The following is a 19,159-nucleotide window of genomic DNA, read 5'->3' on the forward strand; positions in this document are numbered from 1 at the left end:
GTAGCTGCCCCACATGTCTGCTAGACAGGTGCTGCTCCAGTTAGTCACAAACTGCTGTAGCTCAGAGTCTAATCATCCCTTTCTATGCATGGAAACTCCTGTCTTGATGCTCACCCCCCCAAAAAAACTATGAGGAAAATACATTAATTAAAGGCCGCCTCATTTTATATTGTTTTAGGAAACATTAATATATATTATATATATAAAAGAGAGAGAAGAGAACTTGACTTATTTTTCTTTGTCTACTGCCAACCTGTTCCTGACCATTTATCTAGTTACTCTTTATTCCATCTGGTTATCTAACACATAAAATCCTTAATACAATCTTAATTTGCCTTGACTGAACGTTTTTGTTTATATTACCCAAAATAGCTGTGGCTCCTAACTGAGAGAAGATCTGAATGGAGAGGAAAGATACAATTCACAGGTAACTACTTAATGCTGCTCCTAATGCTTATTTGGTATCCATAGTCCTTGTTCCCCTTTCCCCTCTTAGATCTGCATTTTGTGGACACTTCTGCAGAGGTGCGCATGTGTTATTCTAATCTTGGTCAGGGCTGTCTGCCAGACAGAACATGTACATTAGCTCTTAGATGTGCCTGTGGTAACACATCTTGAAGTTATTGAAGGTAGTCACATACAGAACAGTTTTCTTCTGCAGAAACCTGGTGTGCTGTAATGTGACTGATGACATGGACTGCTGTAGTTTCTGGTAGATTAACCCCAAAAAAGGCAGGTTGTGTTTTACGAGTTGACTTCCCCTGGATTTCATGGGGAGAAGACAGCCATAAGGACCTCTTGACCCCACTGATGTCCTCACAAGTCTATCTTCTGCTGACAGCTATGGGTAGCATCCCCTCTGTCCTTCCTGGTGTTGAATGTTTTTGCCATCCATTTGTGGAAAATAAGGGGCCCTTTAGCAGTAGAGTCTCTGTTGCTGTCTTGAGAAAGGGGCAGGAGGACAGTTGCTAAAAATAGAGGGGAGCTTTGGCAAGGGTCAGGTATTTAAAGTAAACGGACTTGCAGGATCAGGGCATGGTACAGATAGTTTAAGGGCCATGCCAGGACGTGAGGGGAAAGCAGCCCTTATATGTGCAAACAACTAAGGTGCACTTCTAGTATTTAGCAGTAAACCTTTACATTCCTGTCCCATTAGTATTGAGGATGGTAGGGAACATGACCTTGCCCTTAAACAGTGTTTAAGGGTTACCACAGGCATAGATAGGATTGGATAGACACAGGTCCAACGCCATATAAGAACTAATCATCAAAAAGTGCTGGCAGTAGGGATTTAAATCCCCTGTAGTTTGCAAAAGGCTTTATCTGTTAAAACAAAAGGAATTCAAGATTAAAAGCAGCTGTGTTTGGACCTGCAAAATAGTAATGAGAGGAGATGGGGAAGCTCAAGGAGAAGAACGTAGAAACAAGGTAGAAAGGCAAATCTGATGCTGAGAAAAATTGCATTAGCATAAAGTAATTATGGGAATGGCTGACTGAGTGGATAGTAATACTACCTTGGTCTGGTTCTGGCTGTGCTTGCAGAGGGGGCAGGACTATTTCAGCTGCATGTGTTGACAACAGTCAAATCTCCTAACTCAGACAAGAGATTTCAGAAGGTTATGTAGACTTGGAGGTATTTTGGGGTCTAAAATGCAAGAATGAATAACATGAGGCTTTATCCAAGCAAATTTACAAGCATTACTCTGCTCTGTAGAGTAAATGAGGTTAACACTGTGCAACTAATCAAGCATTTTGAAAGCAACCCGAATGTATAATTGAGAATTGGACCTTGCTGCATGTCTTCAAGTTTGTTTTTTTTAAATAAATGTTAACTTGGTAAAATAAAGGTATTACCTTAAATGGCTTCCAGTTAATTTGCTTTGTTTGAAAAAGAATGTAGTTACATTTAAAAAAAAAAAAAAATCCCTCCTTGTCTCTGTTTATGCATCTGGTGTTTAAAAACAATGCCAAAGTAGTTTATTAATTATGTTGCCCAAAATGTCTAAGATGAGTACATTGCTGGTTCAGAGCAAACGTTAATTATGTTTCAGGTTTTCCTGTGACAGAGATATAAAAAGTTTGATTTAGCTTTTTAAAATCTCAGTATTTGCTTCCAGAATTACTGGTTAGTTAATAATTCATATTTCTGTGCTAAATATGAGAATGCTTGGCTTATAAAATGATTCAGTCATGTAAGAGCTTTAACTGCAGTGAACGACAAATTCAGAAGCTTGTTATGTCAGAAAGGAGGAGGAGGAACTTCTGTTTAGGTCTTGCCTTCACAGGGAAAGGAAACACTGATAGTATCTGTGTAATCTTGCACTGATGAGCGGGCATCACGTTGCTTTGAAAAGATTCATATTTGAGATCTGATGACTAAGTGGTGGTGGGCACAGCTGCTTTAGAATCAGAGATAAAGGAAAGAAGGAAAACAAATCCAGAATTGCTATGTGAAAACCTTGCTGACATGTAATGCTGTCAGAATATTTATAAAGAGCAGAAACCCTATTCAGTGTCAATCAGGTACGTGCTATATTGAATGAAATATTTATTATTTTAAATGTTGCCAAAGCTCTGCAATTGATAACCTCTGGATTTATGAACAATAACCTCTATAAGTGAAATGGGATAGTTAAATTATCGAGAGGTTTTTTTGGTTCCAGTGCACATTTTTTCTTAAAGTCTAACAGTGTATGCAGATTAAATGATCTTTCAACAGGTTGGTGTTTTAAAAATTCTTTGGGGATTCAGAGAAAATTGTGGAAGTTTGCTATATTTTAGGACTTTAGCTTAAGAATCTAATTAGAATAGGATTGTTGCACTAAAAGCAGAAGGAGTATTTTTGAACAAACATTAGGGGTTTGGTTTTTTTAAGGTTTTTGGAAAACTGCACAAATGACTATGCTAGTAAAAGGTAAAAGCCACTTCTTAGCATCATAGTATCTTTTAGCACCGGATCCAAAGCAAATTGGAGTTATTGGAAGTTTCCTCATTGACTTGACTGGACTTTGGATCAGGCTTTTCAAATTCCAGGTCTCCTACTGATAAATGTCTCAGGTTTTGTTCTTACAGTTCCTGTGTCTACCTAAGTAGTTTTCCCATATTGAAGTTGGTGATATAGGTTTACATTCTTTTAATGAGAACTTCAATTTTGAAAAGGATCTTCCTAATTAGACAAGAAGATAAAAGCCTGTTTCTTAGGTTTGCTTTTGGCAGTGCTAAAAGGTGTATTTAACAATAACTAAAGATTGGACAGCACGTGCGTAAATTTTCGTCAAACCCTTCGGAACCTCTGCCTGAACGCTAGTAAAGACTTTTGGCTAGCAATGACAAGAATGAGCCGGTCTTTTTATCTTGGAGGTTTTATAAGTGAGGTTTTATTAGAGAAAATAAATTTCAGTCTGGAGAGAGGATGGGATAAACAGCAAATTATGCAATTTAGACCTTGGAATGGCTGGTAAATGTAGTATCTCTTTTTGGGAAAGGGTTCAGCCTTGTCATATGGAGAATGATGCACAATTACCATTTATGTGCAGAGAAAGTTTTGATGTGGTTATGAGTTGCTTGAGAAACCGCTTTTGTCATTTAGCACTTGATTCTGATGTGCTGAGTATTACCAGTAATCTGTTTCCTCAACCGTATCCTTGAAATTCACTGCTCATCTGTTGTCCTCCCAAGAGGGGGAGAAATCTAAGACCAAAGTATGGTGCCTTTACAGAAGCAACAAATACATTTTGTATTTCTAATTTAAAGCTTTACAACTTCTATTTGCTGTTTCAGAACTTTATCAAAATTCCTCTTTATGTTTGTGAACAATGTTTAAACATAGAATCACTCCTCTGTCGCTATCCTCCTTTTTGCTTTCCTTTCTTAACTATCCTATATCTTTTTAAATAAGATGTAACTTACATTTTGCAGACACAGTGGCTGTAACAGTGTTAGACAAGACAGCTGTAGCGTCTCCATTTCCATTCTCAGACTGGTAACTGTGTGTGTGAGTGAACAGTTCAGCTTCCTCGGACTTTCAAAGGAGAAATAACAATAAAAATCTTAGACCTGAAGGGACGGACTAAATCTGAGGCTTCTTTACAGTTGATCTCTTAAGTGCTGTAAATTATGAGGATCGGTTAACGGAGCTTCAAGTATTGCTGGAGAAAGTGGAATCACAAAAATTATTTTATATCCCAGTGAATTTGTTTGTTGGTAACCTGATAAACTTAAAGTATCACAGGAAGAAAATACCCATAGTTTTGGAGATGATCTTAAAATGTTGCAATTGCAGGATTACCTTCAATAAGAGTCAGCCACTGTGAGTGTCTATGATGATATTCTGATAAAGAATGGATTAAAACATATTAATTAAAACCACTATGAAGCCATCTTAGTATATGATCTCTTTAAATACACTTAGTTTTAGTTCTGGTTCTTGAATATTGACTTAAAGGTGCAAGTAGCAAAGAACTTACAGTGAAAAGGGATGATGATCCAGGGGGCTGAATAGATTTTATATCCACTATGTTATTGTGCTCTTCTTCAGTTATCTGCAACATGCTTTTGCTAGCAGCAAGAAATATTCACATAGAAGAGTTTGCTGGTCCAGTCCTCCAGAGACAGGAAATATGAAGCTCAGGGAACAGAAATCCCAGAATAATTTCTCTGATTTCATTTTAATAAGACTAGGAGGACATTCAAGATTTTCCTTGATTAATATATTAGACAAATGTCCACCTGTGTGAATCAACAACAAAATTCTGACTAACTCAGTTGAGACAGGATTTTACCCACAGTAAAAGGCACGTTTTCATGTCCAGGTTAATGATGAGACAAACCTAGAACAGTTTTTTTTGTATAAGGGACTAAAGAGTATACACAAAATTTTTTTACCTGTGGATGATGTTAAACATATCTGATCTGGGATTTCATGTAGCATTATAACAGTGTTTCATATCTTGAAAGGCAAGAATAAGCAATGCCTTGGTATCTGTGTTATTTCAGTGAATTAATGATTATGAGGGAAAAGTTACGGCACAATTACTAATTTGTCAGGCAGTTGTAAGTCTTTTAAGTCATCAAAATCAGGTATCAAATAACTACGTTGCAAAAACTTTTTTTTTAAAGAAGTTAGAATAAAATTGCAGGGACAAAAATATTTAGTCTTGAATTTTCTGTTAATGTGAAGATGCATAGCAAAATGAATACAAGTGAAATAGTATTTTACATAAATCCCAATAAGGAAACAAATTGACTTCTAGCTAAAACCAGAAAAGCAGCTAAAACTGTACTGCATTTCATACATATTCATACATAGATTTCATTTCTATCCAATTATAGAAAAGGTTGTTTATTCCAGTTTTGTGACTAAAAGGACAAAAGTTTGCTTTATGCAGTAAAAGGTAAGGCAACCACGTATTAGGTAAGGCAGCCACGTATTTGTGAAGTGTGGTGTTTGGATACTGGGTAGAGCAAGATGTAAACTGGACGCTCCTTGCTGTCATAGTCACACAAATGAAGCAAGTCTCGGTGTGTCCCAAAGCACAGTTCAGCTCCGCAGCTTTAGTGGCAGTGTTGGAAAAGGCATCTTGCATGTGGCATGTTTTTCTTGGACAGACACAATGGGCTGTCTTGAAAACAATGCTGACAAGTGCTGTTAGTTGAAGAGGCTTTGGGCGCAGTAAGACCACTAGTGAAACGGACTATTTCACTGTGTAAATTAGTCCTCCAGCACAAATAATTTGCATAGTAAAGAGGCTGTCTGGGAAAAACACAGTAAATAAGATAATTTTATTGCGGGGGGAGGGGAGAGAGTAGAATAAAGGATATTGCACATTGGTCTGACAGGAAAAAGTCTGCTGCTTTTTCTCCACTCTTCAGGTCACCTAGATCTGACAAAATGATTCCCTGACAGCACGTTTGCAAGGAAGGTTTTCTTATGCCAAAGACAACTATGGTTATCACCGTTGCTTCTCAGCCTCATAAAGCAAGAGGTCATTTGAGGATCCTGAGGCATGGCATGCTCAAGGGAACAGTCAATGCGTCATGTCTGCTTAGCCAGGAGAAACGAAATCCTACATTCACTGACATACATGCCAAACAGAAACTCCCACCCCGTGTTTTGGAGCTACGGCAGATCAGATCCTCAGGTGATATAGCATGTGCTGCAGAAATAAATTAGTCCATGTCATTTGGGGATATGTCCTGTTTGTCTACCCACCTATCTAATCTTGTTGCCTATAGATTGCCAGGGGGTCTAGGTTTTAGGGGCAGTTATGACCTTACTCTATTGTCCATTGGCCAAAAGGCTCTTAATCTCATCACAGGTTTTTATTACTAGTGATGGACAGCTGCTGCCAGGGAAAATCTCTCATCTTTTCTCTCCTCAGAAAGCAAGACAGACGGTCTCTCTCCCTGAGAGAACAGAAGTTTCAATTCCTGCTCTATTCCTATTGCCTGATTTACTTGTTTTTCTTCACATATTGACTTTTTTTCCCCTCCCTTTTCTCTCTTAAATTTCTGTCTGGCGTGAGTGCATTGCTGCTGGCACTGCTCCGTGTGTGCCTGCTGTATATCCTCACAGACTTGCATGGGGGAACTGCTGCGGGAACAGGGAATAAATGCAGTGGTATTTTCAGTCCCCGATTTATTTATTTCTAATACGAGAGATGCTGAATTGTTATAAGAGTAAACAGAAAGAACTTGACTTGAGTCAAAGAATCTCAGCCCCTGTGCCAGCTCATGTCTACACCATGCCAATAACTAAGAGACAGTTATTCAGTAACCCTCCAAGCTGTCTAAAAGTCCTGCTGGGCAAAATGAGGCTATTTATCCGTATATATTTGCCCTTTTTGATGCCAAATGATTGAGCATGGCACTCTGTTTCTCAGCAGAGTCATACAAATTAAAGATGTCCCTCAATACAGGCTTTTCTAATGACTAGAAAGTAATGGGGTGGAGGAAGGGTCCTATGTGCTCGTTCTAGGGCACTGTCGTTAAGGGAGAAATGCTGGTTGAAGGAATTAATTCCTCCTGGATCCCAGGAACTGGTGTATTCCCTGCTGTTGTCACAGAGCTATGTTCTGATCATCAAACCAAGAATTAACTTCTCAGAATTAACTTCTTAAGTATTAGCTTAATTAATTGGTGTGTGCTGAGAGACCCAAGTGTGCTTCAGAGATGCTGGATACAGATGCACATCCCAGCTCCATGAAAATCTGAGTCCCAGGTGTAGGCCAGCCTGTACCGCTCTTCCCCGCCGTTCTTTGCATCAGAGAGAGATGCTTTCTTTCAATAATAAAGTTCTTATTGGACAAGGGTGATACTCTGTGTACTGGCTTCTGCCATGATACTGCTGTGGATTGAAGTGTGATTACAAAATCTTCTGATAGATCCTTGTAGTTGCTACTTGTGTAATAGTTTTAATAGATATTTCTTTTCTAATGGAACATGCTAAAATTTTCACACTGAAATTCAAATATTCTTTTTGATGGAATATGTATTGAGTGTCCACGCTGTACTTTGAAGTAATGACACGGAGAGTAAAGGAGCTGAAGTCTCTCAGTTTGCATTTGTATTCTTGAGCAGGACAGTGGCTTTCCATTTCTGGTCTCTGGATCCTTAAGTCTATGAAAGGTATGTAAGAAATGCAAATCATAGAAAGCTTAAATCCATTCTGAGGTCTGATAACATTTTAAGGGTCTACAAATTGAAAAGCTAAAAACTACTGTAGTCAGTCTTAACTCTAGTTTGAATTGAGATCTGGAAATCTTTTCCAATTGTCTGCATACCTTCTAGTGAGCTAATCCCATTGCAGTGTATGCAAGACAGCTGTTTTCATGTACCATGTTAAATGCTGGTTGTCTTTGGACAAGACCCACAGCTCTTACCTTCTTGAACAAAGTTGACAAGGTGGCCAGTGTCGGGGGTAATTAATGATCCTTTGATATGCTTCACTCTTTCTAGCACAGGTAAAATGGAATTTCCTCTATTATGAATGTCTCCAGTAGTGGATGAACATAGTCATAAAAAAATTCTGGTGGGAAGGGACATCTGGAGAGCAACTAATCCAGCATCCTGCTCAAAGTGAGGTCAGGTTGCTCAGGGCCTTTTTGAGTCAAGTTTTTTTTGTATCTCCAAAGATGGAGATTTCACAGCCTTTCTGGGTATCCTGTTCCTGTACTTAATTCTCACCGTGGAGAATTTTTTCACATGTCCAACTGGAATTTCCCTTGCACTGACTTGTGACTGTAATCTCTTGTCCTGACTTGTGCGCTTTTTCTGAAAAGAGTCTGGCTTTGTTGTCTTTGTAACGCCACTTCAGGGAGTAGAAGACTGCAGGTAGACTCTCCTGCAGTCTTGTGTTCCTCTGGTGGAACAAACCCAGTTCCCTTGGTGCCTCTGTGTATGTCATATGCATTGAGCCCTGAAATATATTTATGAATGTTTAGAATAACCTAGATGATGTTGGTGCCTTCAGTAACACAAAGGCTAAGATAGGCCAAAGAGAGCGCTCATTTTGCTTAAGCGTTTCAAAGTATTCTTGCCCGTGTGCTTTTAATCTGCAATATTTTCTGCAGAGGAGGTCTTGATCTCATTGAGAACAGGCTATTAATTTTGCAGGAACGAGTATAACATCTGAGGTCTGGACAGATAGCTTTATTTTCATTTTGCTTCCCTATCTGTCCCCTACTTGTTGCATCTAGTCCTTCTCGGGTAATAATAAACTTGTTTACTTATATGCCTTCTGTTGGCAGTATCTGGCAGTGCTGTGTTTAATGAGTAATAAGTTTTTCACAAAACCTGAAGCACAAGTGCCATTTTATGCATCATGAATGACTTTCCTTTAATGATCAGTTTTTGAGAAAATGATTCCGTTCATTGTTGTGGGGAATTGTGTAAAGTTTAACTTAGCAGAATATTAATAGAACACTTTGCAAGATGACTGAGGGGCTTAGGCTGCGGGGGTAGTGGAATGCATGCTTGCTGAATCACCTCTATTAAAACGAAAGGAAGAATGATTGCACTTTAATTTAAGCCTAGCAGAGAAAAAGGTCATTTTAATTCTCTATTGCAAAAAAGTCTTTGCTCAAAATACATGACTCGCCTATAAAATTCTAAGCATGTTGTAGTGTATGTTGATGGAATGGTGCCTGAGAACATCCATCACTCTATTGCTTTTTGCAGACTGTTGCATTTTTCTAGGAAAAGCTATTGTATTATGTTTCCAAGCAGGCTCTGAAACATGGCAACCTGCCCTCTCTACCTATATTTTCCCCTTTCCAAAACTAAAAAAAAATTTAAATTATTTGTTTCATACAAGGCTTTTAAAAAGATACTTGGTATAGGTAATGTGCAATAACTGGTTTTTGAGTTTGTTCAAATAGGTCAGATGGCTTAATTATTTACCCATGTATCTGTTTGACTATGACATCTAAACCAGTTCTTGTGCCTAATCTGGTGTGTCTTGTATGGTGCCTCTCAAGATACATCAAGTTCAATATGTAGAGCTGTTTAAAGACCAGAAACCTGATTTTTTTTGTGGAGAACATTGATCACATCACATTTTTGTTCCTATATCCTCATGGATAGTGGTGTCATCTTCTGTGTACTGGAGCCAATGGAACTATTTTCTCTTATGCCAGATGTGAACCCTGCCCGTAGTGACTTAGATTTGTGAATGGTAAGTGTTACTCAAGGAACCAGACAAAATGGCTCTTTACTTAATAATGGCATTTCAGTTGCTGAGTATCTTGCTAAGCTATGCTGACTTAAGTGGACTGAAACATTTGCAGTCTCCCAGAAGACTGCAGTATAAAAATAACAGATACCTGTTTTGTTTCTGTGTCTGGTACATACCTAGTGCAGTGCTAATAGATTAGATCTAAATAATGTACTTTAAAATTGAATCTTGCTTTTAAAATCCTTCTTCAGAGAAGGAGGAGATGTTGGAATGGGAGTTCATTTTATGTAGGAGTTCATTTCTGTCTAATGAATGGTGCTTAAGATATGAGGACATTATACCAGGATGGAACAAATTTATTAGCCTGTTGCACTACTCAGTGTAATCCTTGGCTTAAATGTGGTTGTGCTTCCTTCTGAGGTACTGGTGTTAGTGGAGTTTGTTTTCTCTAGCCTTAAATCTTAAGATCTGGTTCCCTGAATCTGCAGTCCTTCTTTAACTTCACAGTCCTTAGAACCTCACAGTCCAGCAGTCAGTTTTTAGGACCTTCTGAGCAATACTGGATTATTTCAGCAGCTTCACTTTATTTGTGAGGCTGTGGGCTTCCCGTTCTAAATTCTCTAGGTATAAGGAAATGTGAACAACGTGATCTCATGTAGATCCATAGTCTACTGCGGCTAAACTATTTCTACAACCCAAGTTAATTATCTTAAGCCACTGCTGTTATTTTTTCACTATATTGCGGTCTGCTGAAGACCATGAGTACAGTTCTTTAACCTCCTGGAACCGAGAGTCCCTTCTCTTGTAAATAAGTCATGAGTAGTCTGTTTTTGAGGAAGGCTGTACTGACTTTTCATGCTTGTGTGGACTCCTCCCTCTAAAACAAACTTCACTCTTGCTTCTTGTAACTTCTGTGTATGTTTCTAAATACTGTGTGTGCCCTTTGGAGAGAATATGTCCTTCTGCTAAGTAGGCAGTTATCCTGCACACCACTCTACTGGATTACCTCTCCAGAAAAACATGACTTAACGCTCAGCTGATTTCAGTTCATGAAATTGTGTAGTACCAGCTCTGTGTTCTCTCTGCTTCTACAGCGTACGCGCATATATTTTCCAAATGTCTGAGGGAAACTACACAACAAGTTGCCTGCTGCAAAAGCTATCAAAGTATCATACCAGAATGTCTCTAGCTGACTAGAACAGAGATGATGTTGTAATGCCCTTTAAGGTCCTTCTCTCAGAAGGGTTTGGGGTTACCCTGCACTGTGTGCCCTTTGCAGGGAAGCAGAGGGATGCACTTAGCACAGTCAGCTCTTGCTGGACATTCCAGATGCTCCTGCAGAGTGTCCACGCACACCTCGAATACGTGCAGCCCCTGCAAATAGTATACGGTTTTACCTACACAGAAGCTTTAAATGCATTCTGAATTCAGTGTGCTCACTGGGCCCATTCATAGTAATCACTGAAAATAGTCTTAAGAAAATTTCTTAGTTCCATCATTTGCTGCTTAAAAATTATTTGGGGTACTCACCCCATAACCTGGGAGTGAAAGCGCCTTTGAGATTTTCAGTGCTTTTTGCAGTGAAAATTGAGTGATGCATGGTTTCTCTTAGAGGAGACTGTGAAGCGTCTGGCTGGAGCAAATGAAGTGTGTAGATCGTGTGAGGAGTGAGGTCAGATTCTCCTGCTTTGGCTGCATCGGAGTTCCAGTGCAACAACTGCTGGACATAAACAGCTGCTGAGATATCTCATTTTCCTGTTTCCCACAAAGGAAAAAACAGCAGCTGGGACTGAAGTGCCTGAGATGATTTAAATGAGTTCCTGGTTATTTCTACAGATATCTTCAGTTTCATCAACAGAGTGCAAAGTGAGAAGGAAGGACGGACCCTAAACTATCCATTTTATTCAAAAAGACTATTTCTTAGATTTTTTGTTAATGCTTCTACCCTCAGTCCTGGCCCTAGAGGAGAAAAATATGTCAGTGCCCCAAGATGGCATACTAGAAATGCCATCTGGCTGAGAATTTTTGGGACAGGGAGGTTGCTGGTACTTCAGCAAACCTGTGTGTGAATCTTCCTCATCTTGCTTTATGGTCACGTGAGGTGAAAAAAGGTAAGAATATTTAACATCAATACTTTGGCCGCTTCTGGAATAGCAAAGCTTTGGGTGACTTCTTAATTCTGTGATTTTTCCTGTTAAGATCTTATTACCATCTGTAAAAGTACAATACACTATCAGTTCTAGGGGCTACAACTTGCTATTTTGGAAACAATTGTTTCCAGATTGTTTTGGATTGCAAGCTATAGGAGGGCTGCATGTCTGTCTTCAAAGCTGGAATGAATTGCAGATGAAACTCATAGTGAAGAATAAAAAAGAAATATTTTTAAATGCTACTGTAAAAGTAATGCTTCCAGGACAGGGGTTATGTCTTAGGAGGATGGTTTTGGTGGGCTTTTTTTTTTTTTTTTTTTTTCTTCCCCAAAATATTTTCTGCCTTAAATAGTTTGGATACACCTAAATCTAACAAAGAGTATTTACTGTGGGCAAATTAAGGTCTCTGTTTTGATAGTTGATTCAGATGGGAGGAAGGATGAAGAGTAGTTGGGATGGGGATGGAGAGTGGCAGCAAATTATAAAACTTCCGGACCTTATGAAATCGCTCGAGTTCTGCCTTGTGAGCTTTGGAAATGTCTGCATTTTGTGACTTCTACTTTTATAATGGCTCTCTTCAGAGGTGCCGTATCCAGGGACCTCTCAGTGATGAAGTTGCGTTGCTTACTGACATCCATTACATGTCTTCCTCCTCTGTGGAGAGGGACGTGCAGTGGAGTTCTGGTTTTGGAAGGTAAAGGAGATATATGTGCGTGTTTGTGTGTTTTCAAAATATCTGCTGTTACATGTTTGTGTTGATACAGGGAAGGCTGAAGTAGTACACTTATAGCAGGAGCAGGAGGTGGTGAGTTTTTATCAAGAGAATTGATTTCTCAGGGCACTCGCTCCATAGTTGTACCTCTGACATAAAGCAGTTTTACCCTGGTTGTAACGAGCTACTTTTGTTAAGATGCAAGTTGTCACCTGCATCTTTGTTTCACACTTCAAGTGATTTATTTTTTTTTCGTTACTATTTTTTAAGGGAGTCTGAACTCAATGGGTGTCTTAGCCTTTCTTTTTAAGGAAGTTCTAGAAAGCTTTCTTTTTCCTAAAGGTAGTAGATTTGTACATTGACTGTTTAAGTGCATTTGGTATGTAATCTGTTTTAACAGGATATTTTTATGTTTTCTGTTTTACTAATTCCTTTTTTCTTTTATAGAAAAGACTTAATACAGAACTTTCTTACTTTTTAATTCAACTTTTTTTATACCTTACCATCTTAGGATGAATATTTAAACAACAATCTTCAGTCTTGCTTCAAAATGTCTCTGTGTGCATCTTCTCACAAAGACTTTTCTCAGTTGCTGCCACTTCAGGATATTGGATGCAATAAAACAGAAATTAAAAACTCACCCGCTGGTATCGTCTCTCCAGTTCCCTACAGCTGTAATCAGTCCACGTTGACAGCAGAACACAGTCCAGTCTATATTCCCTCCCCTTACATGGAAAACAGACATGAATATTCTGCAATGGCATTCTGCAGTCCTGCTGTGATGAATTACAACATTACCAGCAATTTTGGTGATTCAGAGAGTGCGTCTGTGAGGCAAACGTCAAGCCCCAACGCGTTATGGTCTGCTCCTGGCCATCTCTCCCCTCTGACGTTGCACTGTCAGTCATCGCTTCTGTATGCAGAGCAGCCAAAGAGTCCGTGGTGCGAAGCAAGACCAATAGAGCCAGTGCTACCTGTGACCAGGTCAGTACTACTCATTTCTTTAAAACTTCACTGAAAATTATTTACAGTTTCTTTAGTTCTTTTAAGTCTTTTCTTTTTACATTTGACTTCTATGTGTTGGTCTCTCTGAAAAACAAAACCAAAAAACCTCCACCAAACACCAAATAAGTCCTGAGTTTTGTGGGTTTTTTAATGTAACTTCCGAAATAGGATTTTTTTTTCAATAGCTCCTTAGAGAACTATACACCAACACAAAGCACTACAAATGCCTTCAATATGGGAACTGTTTACTGTGTATAAACAAAAGTTCAAGACTGCTAGGTACTACTTTGTGTAATAAAAATGAATTTTGCTCTGGCAAATTAAGTCCTTTGAGTGAAAGAAGTAAAGGTTCATTCTTTTCTCCTTTTCATACAATGTTGTTTGAATTCCATTTTGTCTGGATTTTTTTTTTTTACTGCATCTAATAGTTGCGAAGGCTTTTCGTGAACTTAGAATACAAGGGAAATGTTTTCTTTTTTTTTTGGTTTTAGTATTAAGAGTCACACAGCAGCATGCATCATGTTCAAAAGGGTGCTGCTACTGGAAAAGTCTGACTGTTTCTTGTTGCTGTTCTCAACTGACTTTATGAAGGTGTTGTGAACAGCAGATTCACGGGCTAAATTTTCAACTGTAAAGAAACTGTATTTCCAAAAACATGTTCCCATTCTGCACATTTACTCATATTACAAACCATAAGCAGTGTGTAGATCATCAGCTGATGAAATTACTCCATTCATGGGCACAACAGCTGTTGGATGGATAAAAGCTCAGTGTTGCAGGTGCTGTTCCTGTTTTAGCAGCTGTATGTTTATTCATAGGGCTCCTTATTTAACTTCAGCAGCCATTGTCAGTATGAAAAATAGTGTGTCCTGGCAGCAGTTTTAGTTCAACTGTTAATAAAGGATTTGTGCTATTTTTGAGACTACCCACGTTCCTTCTGCAATGGGTGGACCTTATGTTGACTGCACAGGGCTAAGGTGCAAGATCTACGTCTACTTCAGACTTGTAGGCTGCATGGATCTTCAGCCCGGCCACCTGACTAGTCTCTATTTGGAGTCAGCAGAGAGTAGCAGGCAGTTCTGGAGTGCAAATCTACGTTAAGTGTAGGTGCGTGGATTGGGAGAGGCTGCTTGGGTAAGACTTATATACAGAAGAATTCCCCAAGCAGGTCTGATGTGAATAGGGCCAACATCCAAACTCTTCCCGCTTTGGTTAATGTTTCAAAACTTTGACAGCCCTGGGAAGGCTGCTGTAGGTTAGTGTTTGAAGCTGTCCAGATGATGGGACAGCAGCTGGAATAACCCAAGAGCAAGAGCACCCCATCTGATGCTCTGCAGTGTGCTCTCTACATACACAGAAGGGAAGCCAAACCTGCCACACTGGAGTTTAAGTAAATAAGTCTTCTGCCATTGGTATTGATTCATATGGACTATTGCTCTTGTAGCTGCTGATGATCCAACTTAAAGAGGAGAAATCAATGAAATCTGGAGTCTAAATTTATGGATGATCTTTATTGTTCAGCAGCAAGTAACTACTGTGTTACTTGGTAGCTGGACCTTCTCAGTGGTTCATTTGTCTCAGTATGATGCATTGTAACTCCCCTTTTGTGTACAGAAGTTGTAAAAAAGAAAAAAAAATTAATTTGACATGGAAACACAAAAAGCAAGAGCTGTAATTCCCTTATTGTGGATATCTGTCCTGAAATAAGGCTGTAAAGAAAAAAACACCCTGTGTTTCCTTTTGCTTTATCCTTTGGTGAGGTCTTAAATTAATGTCATGAACATTATATTTATTGCCATGGGAACAATGACTGTGACACTACAGATTCGTAGATTATACCTTGAAGGAAGAGTTCTTGGGATTGAAACTTAAAGGAGTAGCTCTGGGGGAAGGGAGCAACTAAAACCGTGAAGTGTAAGTAATTTTAAACAGCGTTGTAGTTTGAGAAAAGGGATTTTGTTTGAAAGATGAGTAAGAAAGCATTACTACATATTTAGGCCTGTTACACAGTTTATTTTACCTTTCAAAATAAAGCAAGAGTCTCACCATGAGAGGAGTTTATTTTCCCTGGGTGTAAATTTCTGTTAACATTAGCTAAACTAATGGGGTCCACTTTGCTAAAGCTTGTGTAATTTGGATGTCCTTGTAGATCAGCTTAAAATAAGGAACCTGAATTCTCAGCATTCCTTTTCCTCACAAATAGGGTCATTATATGAATACAGAAGGAATTTATTTAACTTTGTTAAATGCAAATGTTATGCAGTGCAGTGTTACTTTGCACCAATAGTTCAACAAAAATGGATTGTATTCCATGTAAACATAGATGTGAATTTTTAGAGTTCCATTTTTTTTGTACAAAATGGCAATAATTTGGTGATAAAGACTCTGCTATATTTATTTGCATTATAGGTCCTGTACCTAGTGAAGACAATAGAAATAGTCTCATAAACTTTGTTGGTGCAGGATCACTCAATTTATATTAAAATGACATGAAGAGAAAAGGAATGTGACAGTGTAATTATTATATTTAAAAGTAGTCTGAAATAGATTTCTGTCTTCATCCCCTAAAAAAAGGATTTTAGTTAAAGAAATAAAAGGTTTATTTTCAAAATGAACAGATATATTACTTTCTAAAAAGTATTAGGAAACTTTAATGAAGTTGCCAGAGTGATGTTTCTGGAACTTAATTTGTTCTTCTTTTTTATTCTTTTCCTTGTGCTTCTGACTAATTGCAGGTAGATCGTGTAAGTAAAGTGTTTTAGGTACATAGGCTAGCAATGCTTGCTTAATTAGAAATTATTTAGTAACTTTGTCTTGTTCACTGTGTGGTAATGTAATATTTATACATTGCTTAAACTCTGCTCTGAAGCCATAATTATTTGCATTGCTGTCCTACACTTTTTTTTATTGCGCTCATTCTGCAAAGCACTTAAACCTATCTTGAAGTCTCTTTGAGGTGATGGGTTGGCATCTCTGTTTTATGATGGAATAGTTACAGAGATTAAGCAAAAATGTGTCTTAATTTTGAGATATCTATGACATGATTTTCGGCATATTAATCAATGTTTGGAGCATAGCAGAACCTGTGCTTTGGAGATATAAATATTGGCAGTTGTGTGGTATTAACATTTCCAGAAGTTATAGTGGAGGGAGTCTCTAGAAAATGAGGAAGTTGAAGATTGAAAAGTATTCTTCAACTGATTTTTACCCATCATCTTGCACGCATTCTGGGAGAGAAAGGAATAACCTTCTTCATCCTACAGTTTCGGCTTGTATGGGATTGAATTATCTCCAGGCACTGAATGAGCCAGTGACCTGTGGGAGGGAGGGAAGAGTTATAAGAAATTATAAAATCTGGACTATTAATTTTTGACTTAATGGGTTTTTTAATTTTCTCAGTGGTTTTTTTCTCTCTTTCTTTTTATAATGTACAATAGTTTAGGTTTTAAAAAACCTGACAGGCAACAAATGCCATGAGCAAATGTTACTACTTTCTAGGTCAAATCCTTGACACCCTTCATTTTTAATAAAAAGTTGAATTTATGTTCAAGTTTTCCAGGTGTGGTATATGCATCAAACACTTGCTGTGGCAAAGCTAGAGGTAATTAGGAGACACGACAGATGCTGAATAACCTAAATAGTCTTGCTAATTCCTTCTCCTTTAGGGTAATCATCTTGTCACTCTTGATGACTAGTAGGAAATCACTGACTTGTTACTTTCAAAAAAATCTTAATTCTTTTTATGGAAACATAATAACTCTATATAGCAACCATGATCATAAAATAGAGAGGAGTATTAGGAGGTGTAAAGCAGTAAATCTTTGTCCATGTGGTTCCTCAGTAGCAGCCAGGGCACATCCCCCATTTTCCTGCATCCTTTGGTGCAGGAGCTTTGTGGGCATCCAGCCAGCTACCGCCAGTTCTTCTGGAGGACCTGGCAGCTCATTCATCTGCTGACCATGCTGGAGTGCACCAGTCCCAAGAGCGCTGGGAGGTGGTCTCTAACCACGTGTGGGGCTACCTGCTCCGGTTTGCTGTTTGTGTGGATACGCTGTCTGATCACGAGGTTCTCGGGGTAAGGAACGTGTACCTTAAAGCTCTCGACTTTTCCTAGTTCTGTTGTCCTTAAAGACAATAGTAACAAAATGATTGGGTTTGAACCTCCTGCTGCACTGCTGCAGCTATCGCAGATGAGTGGATTTGATGCCCGTTCGGCCTGCAGGAGGAATTCGTTCCAGATTGTTGCTCTGTGTGCAAGCTGTTTGCCACAGTCTGTGGAAGTCATGCAGCTTGCATGTGTGCAGGGTGACTGTCGTTAAACTTTTAAGCAAGGAAAGAAAAAGTGCTTTTTAAAACACTTGTCATGACTGGAAGGTAAAAAACAACACTCCTCAGTGAGATGTTATGGTGTGTGCTTTTTCTTTATTTTCATCCATAACATCTCAGTGCTTTAACAAGGGCAATAGACATTGCTCTCTACAGCATATCAATCGGTCACTGAGATGCTCTCTAGCTGATTTTGATTCTCTTCTGACTCTCACAATTGGATCATGATTCCCAAGTAGAGCTTAAAAATATACCTCTTGTACTAATGTGAAACGCCAAATTACTTTTTCTTCCAAATACAGGGAAACGGGAAGGAATAGCAATGCTTTTTCCTCCCTGCGTTAGCAGCATATTAGGCGTGTGCAATACAGTCCCTTTATTCCAAGGGAGAGTTCCCCCCCACTGGTCTTCCCAGCATGGCAGAAGGGGACATAACTTCGTGACTGAGCAAACCATTAACGGGAGTGTGTGTGTGTAATCAAAGACAGGGCTTGTTAAACATCTAAACACCCTTATGCCCTGCAATATCTGAATGAATTAACATTTTTTTAAAAGCTTGCAGTAACTTAATTGTACCACAAATACCTTAGTTTTCCTGTTCTGGAATTTGCTCAGAGAACCACCTTTTTTCCTTTCCAGATTTTCTACTAGAAAATTGGAGCACGTTCTCCTCAAATACTTACAAACTGGATGATTTTTTTAGTTGGCATGTGGGTGTGTTTGTTCTTACCTCCTGTCATGAAACCAGCACAAAGTCTACTTTGAATATGTTAGTTAAAGCCTCTTTGACAGCACTTTCAGCATGTTTCTACTGTTCTGTTTAAACTTGCTCTTGTTGGTGAACAGGCTTCTTCTGCCCTGGCAATGTACCCTTGTTCTTTAGAAGTCGTAAACTGTGCTACCTGCTGTCTTATCCCAACTGGTATTTCTTCTCTTCCTTAATCCTGCTGGAAGGTGGGATGAGGAAAATTCTACAGTTTCTAACTTCTGCCTCTGTGCTTAAGTTCATACCTACAAGCTGACTATACAGCTTTCCTTTTGTCAAACTGCTGCTGAGAGCTTGCACATGACACTATTTTCTCTCTATCTAGAAATAGTATTGACCATGAAGGTAAGACATGCTAAAACCGCCAAGAAAATGAGGTCCAGAGAAAAAGTACACACTGAATGTGTTTCCTATACCTAAACCCCACTTTACTGATAATCTAAGTTCCTTTCCTCTTGTTGTTTGTTTACAGGATCTTGGTGTCAGGAATTGGCTGTTATTTCATGGTTTTATCCTGTTCTAATTTT

General features: G+C 38.7%; 1 protein-coding gene across 3 annotated transcripts in view; it reads left to right on the forward strand.

Annotated features, from left to right (window-relative positions):
• Positions 1 to 404: 404 nt before the first annotated feature.
• The window catches only part of ESR2 (estrogen receptor 2), a 46,645-nt gene continuing 27,890 nt past the window's right edge, over positions 405 to 19,159 (forward strand). For 2 of the 3 annotated variants that reach the window (XM_050897151.1, XM_050897154.1), the window contains exons 1-2: positions 11,721 to 11,784; positions 13,047 to 13,519. In XM_050897151.1, the coding sequence (XP_050753108.1) occupies positions 13,086 to 13,519 (434 nt within the window). In that variant the 5' untranslated portion in view covers positions 11,721 to 11,784; positions 13,047 to 13,085. Of the gene's footprint in view, positions 428 to 11,720; positions 11,785 to 13,046; positions 13,520 to 19,159 lie in introns of those variants that run through there. The other variant, XM_050897153.1, reaches the window with a different exon arrangement.

Source organism: Gymnogyps californianus, chromosome 5 (assembly GCF_018139145.2).
Source record: "Gymnogyps californianus isolate 813 chromosome 5, ASM1813914v2, whole genome shotgun sequence".
NCBI classification, from domain to species: domain Eukaryota; kingdom Metazoa; phylum Chordata; class Aves; order Accipitriformes; family Cathartidae; genus Gymnogyps; species Gymnogyps californianus.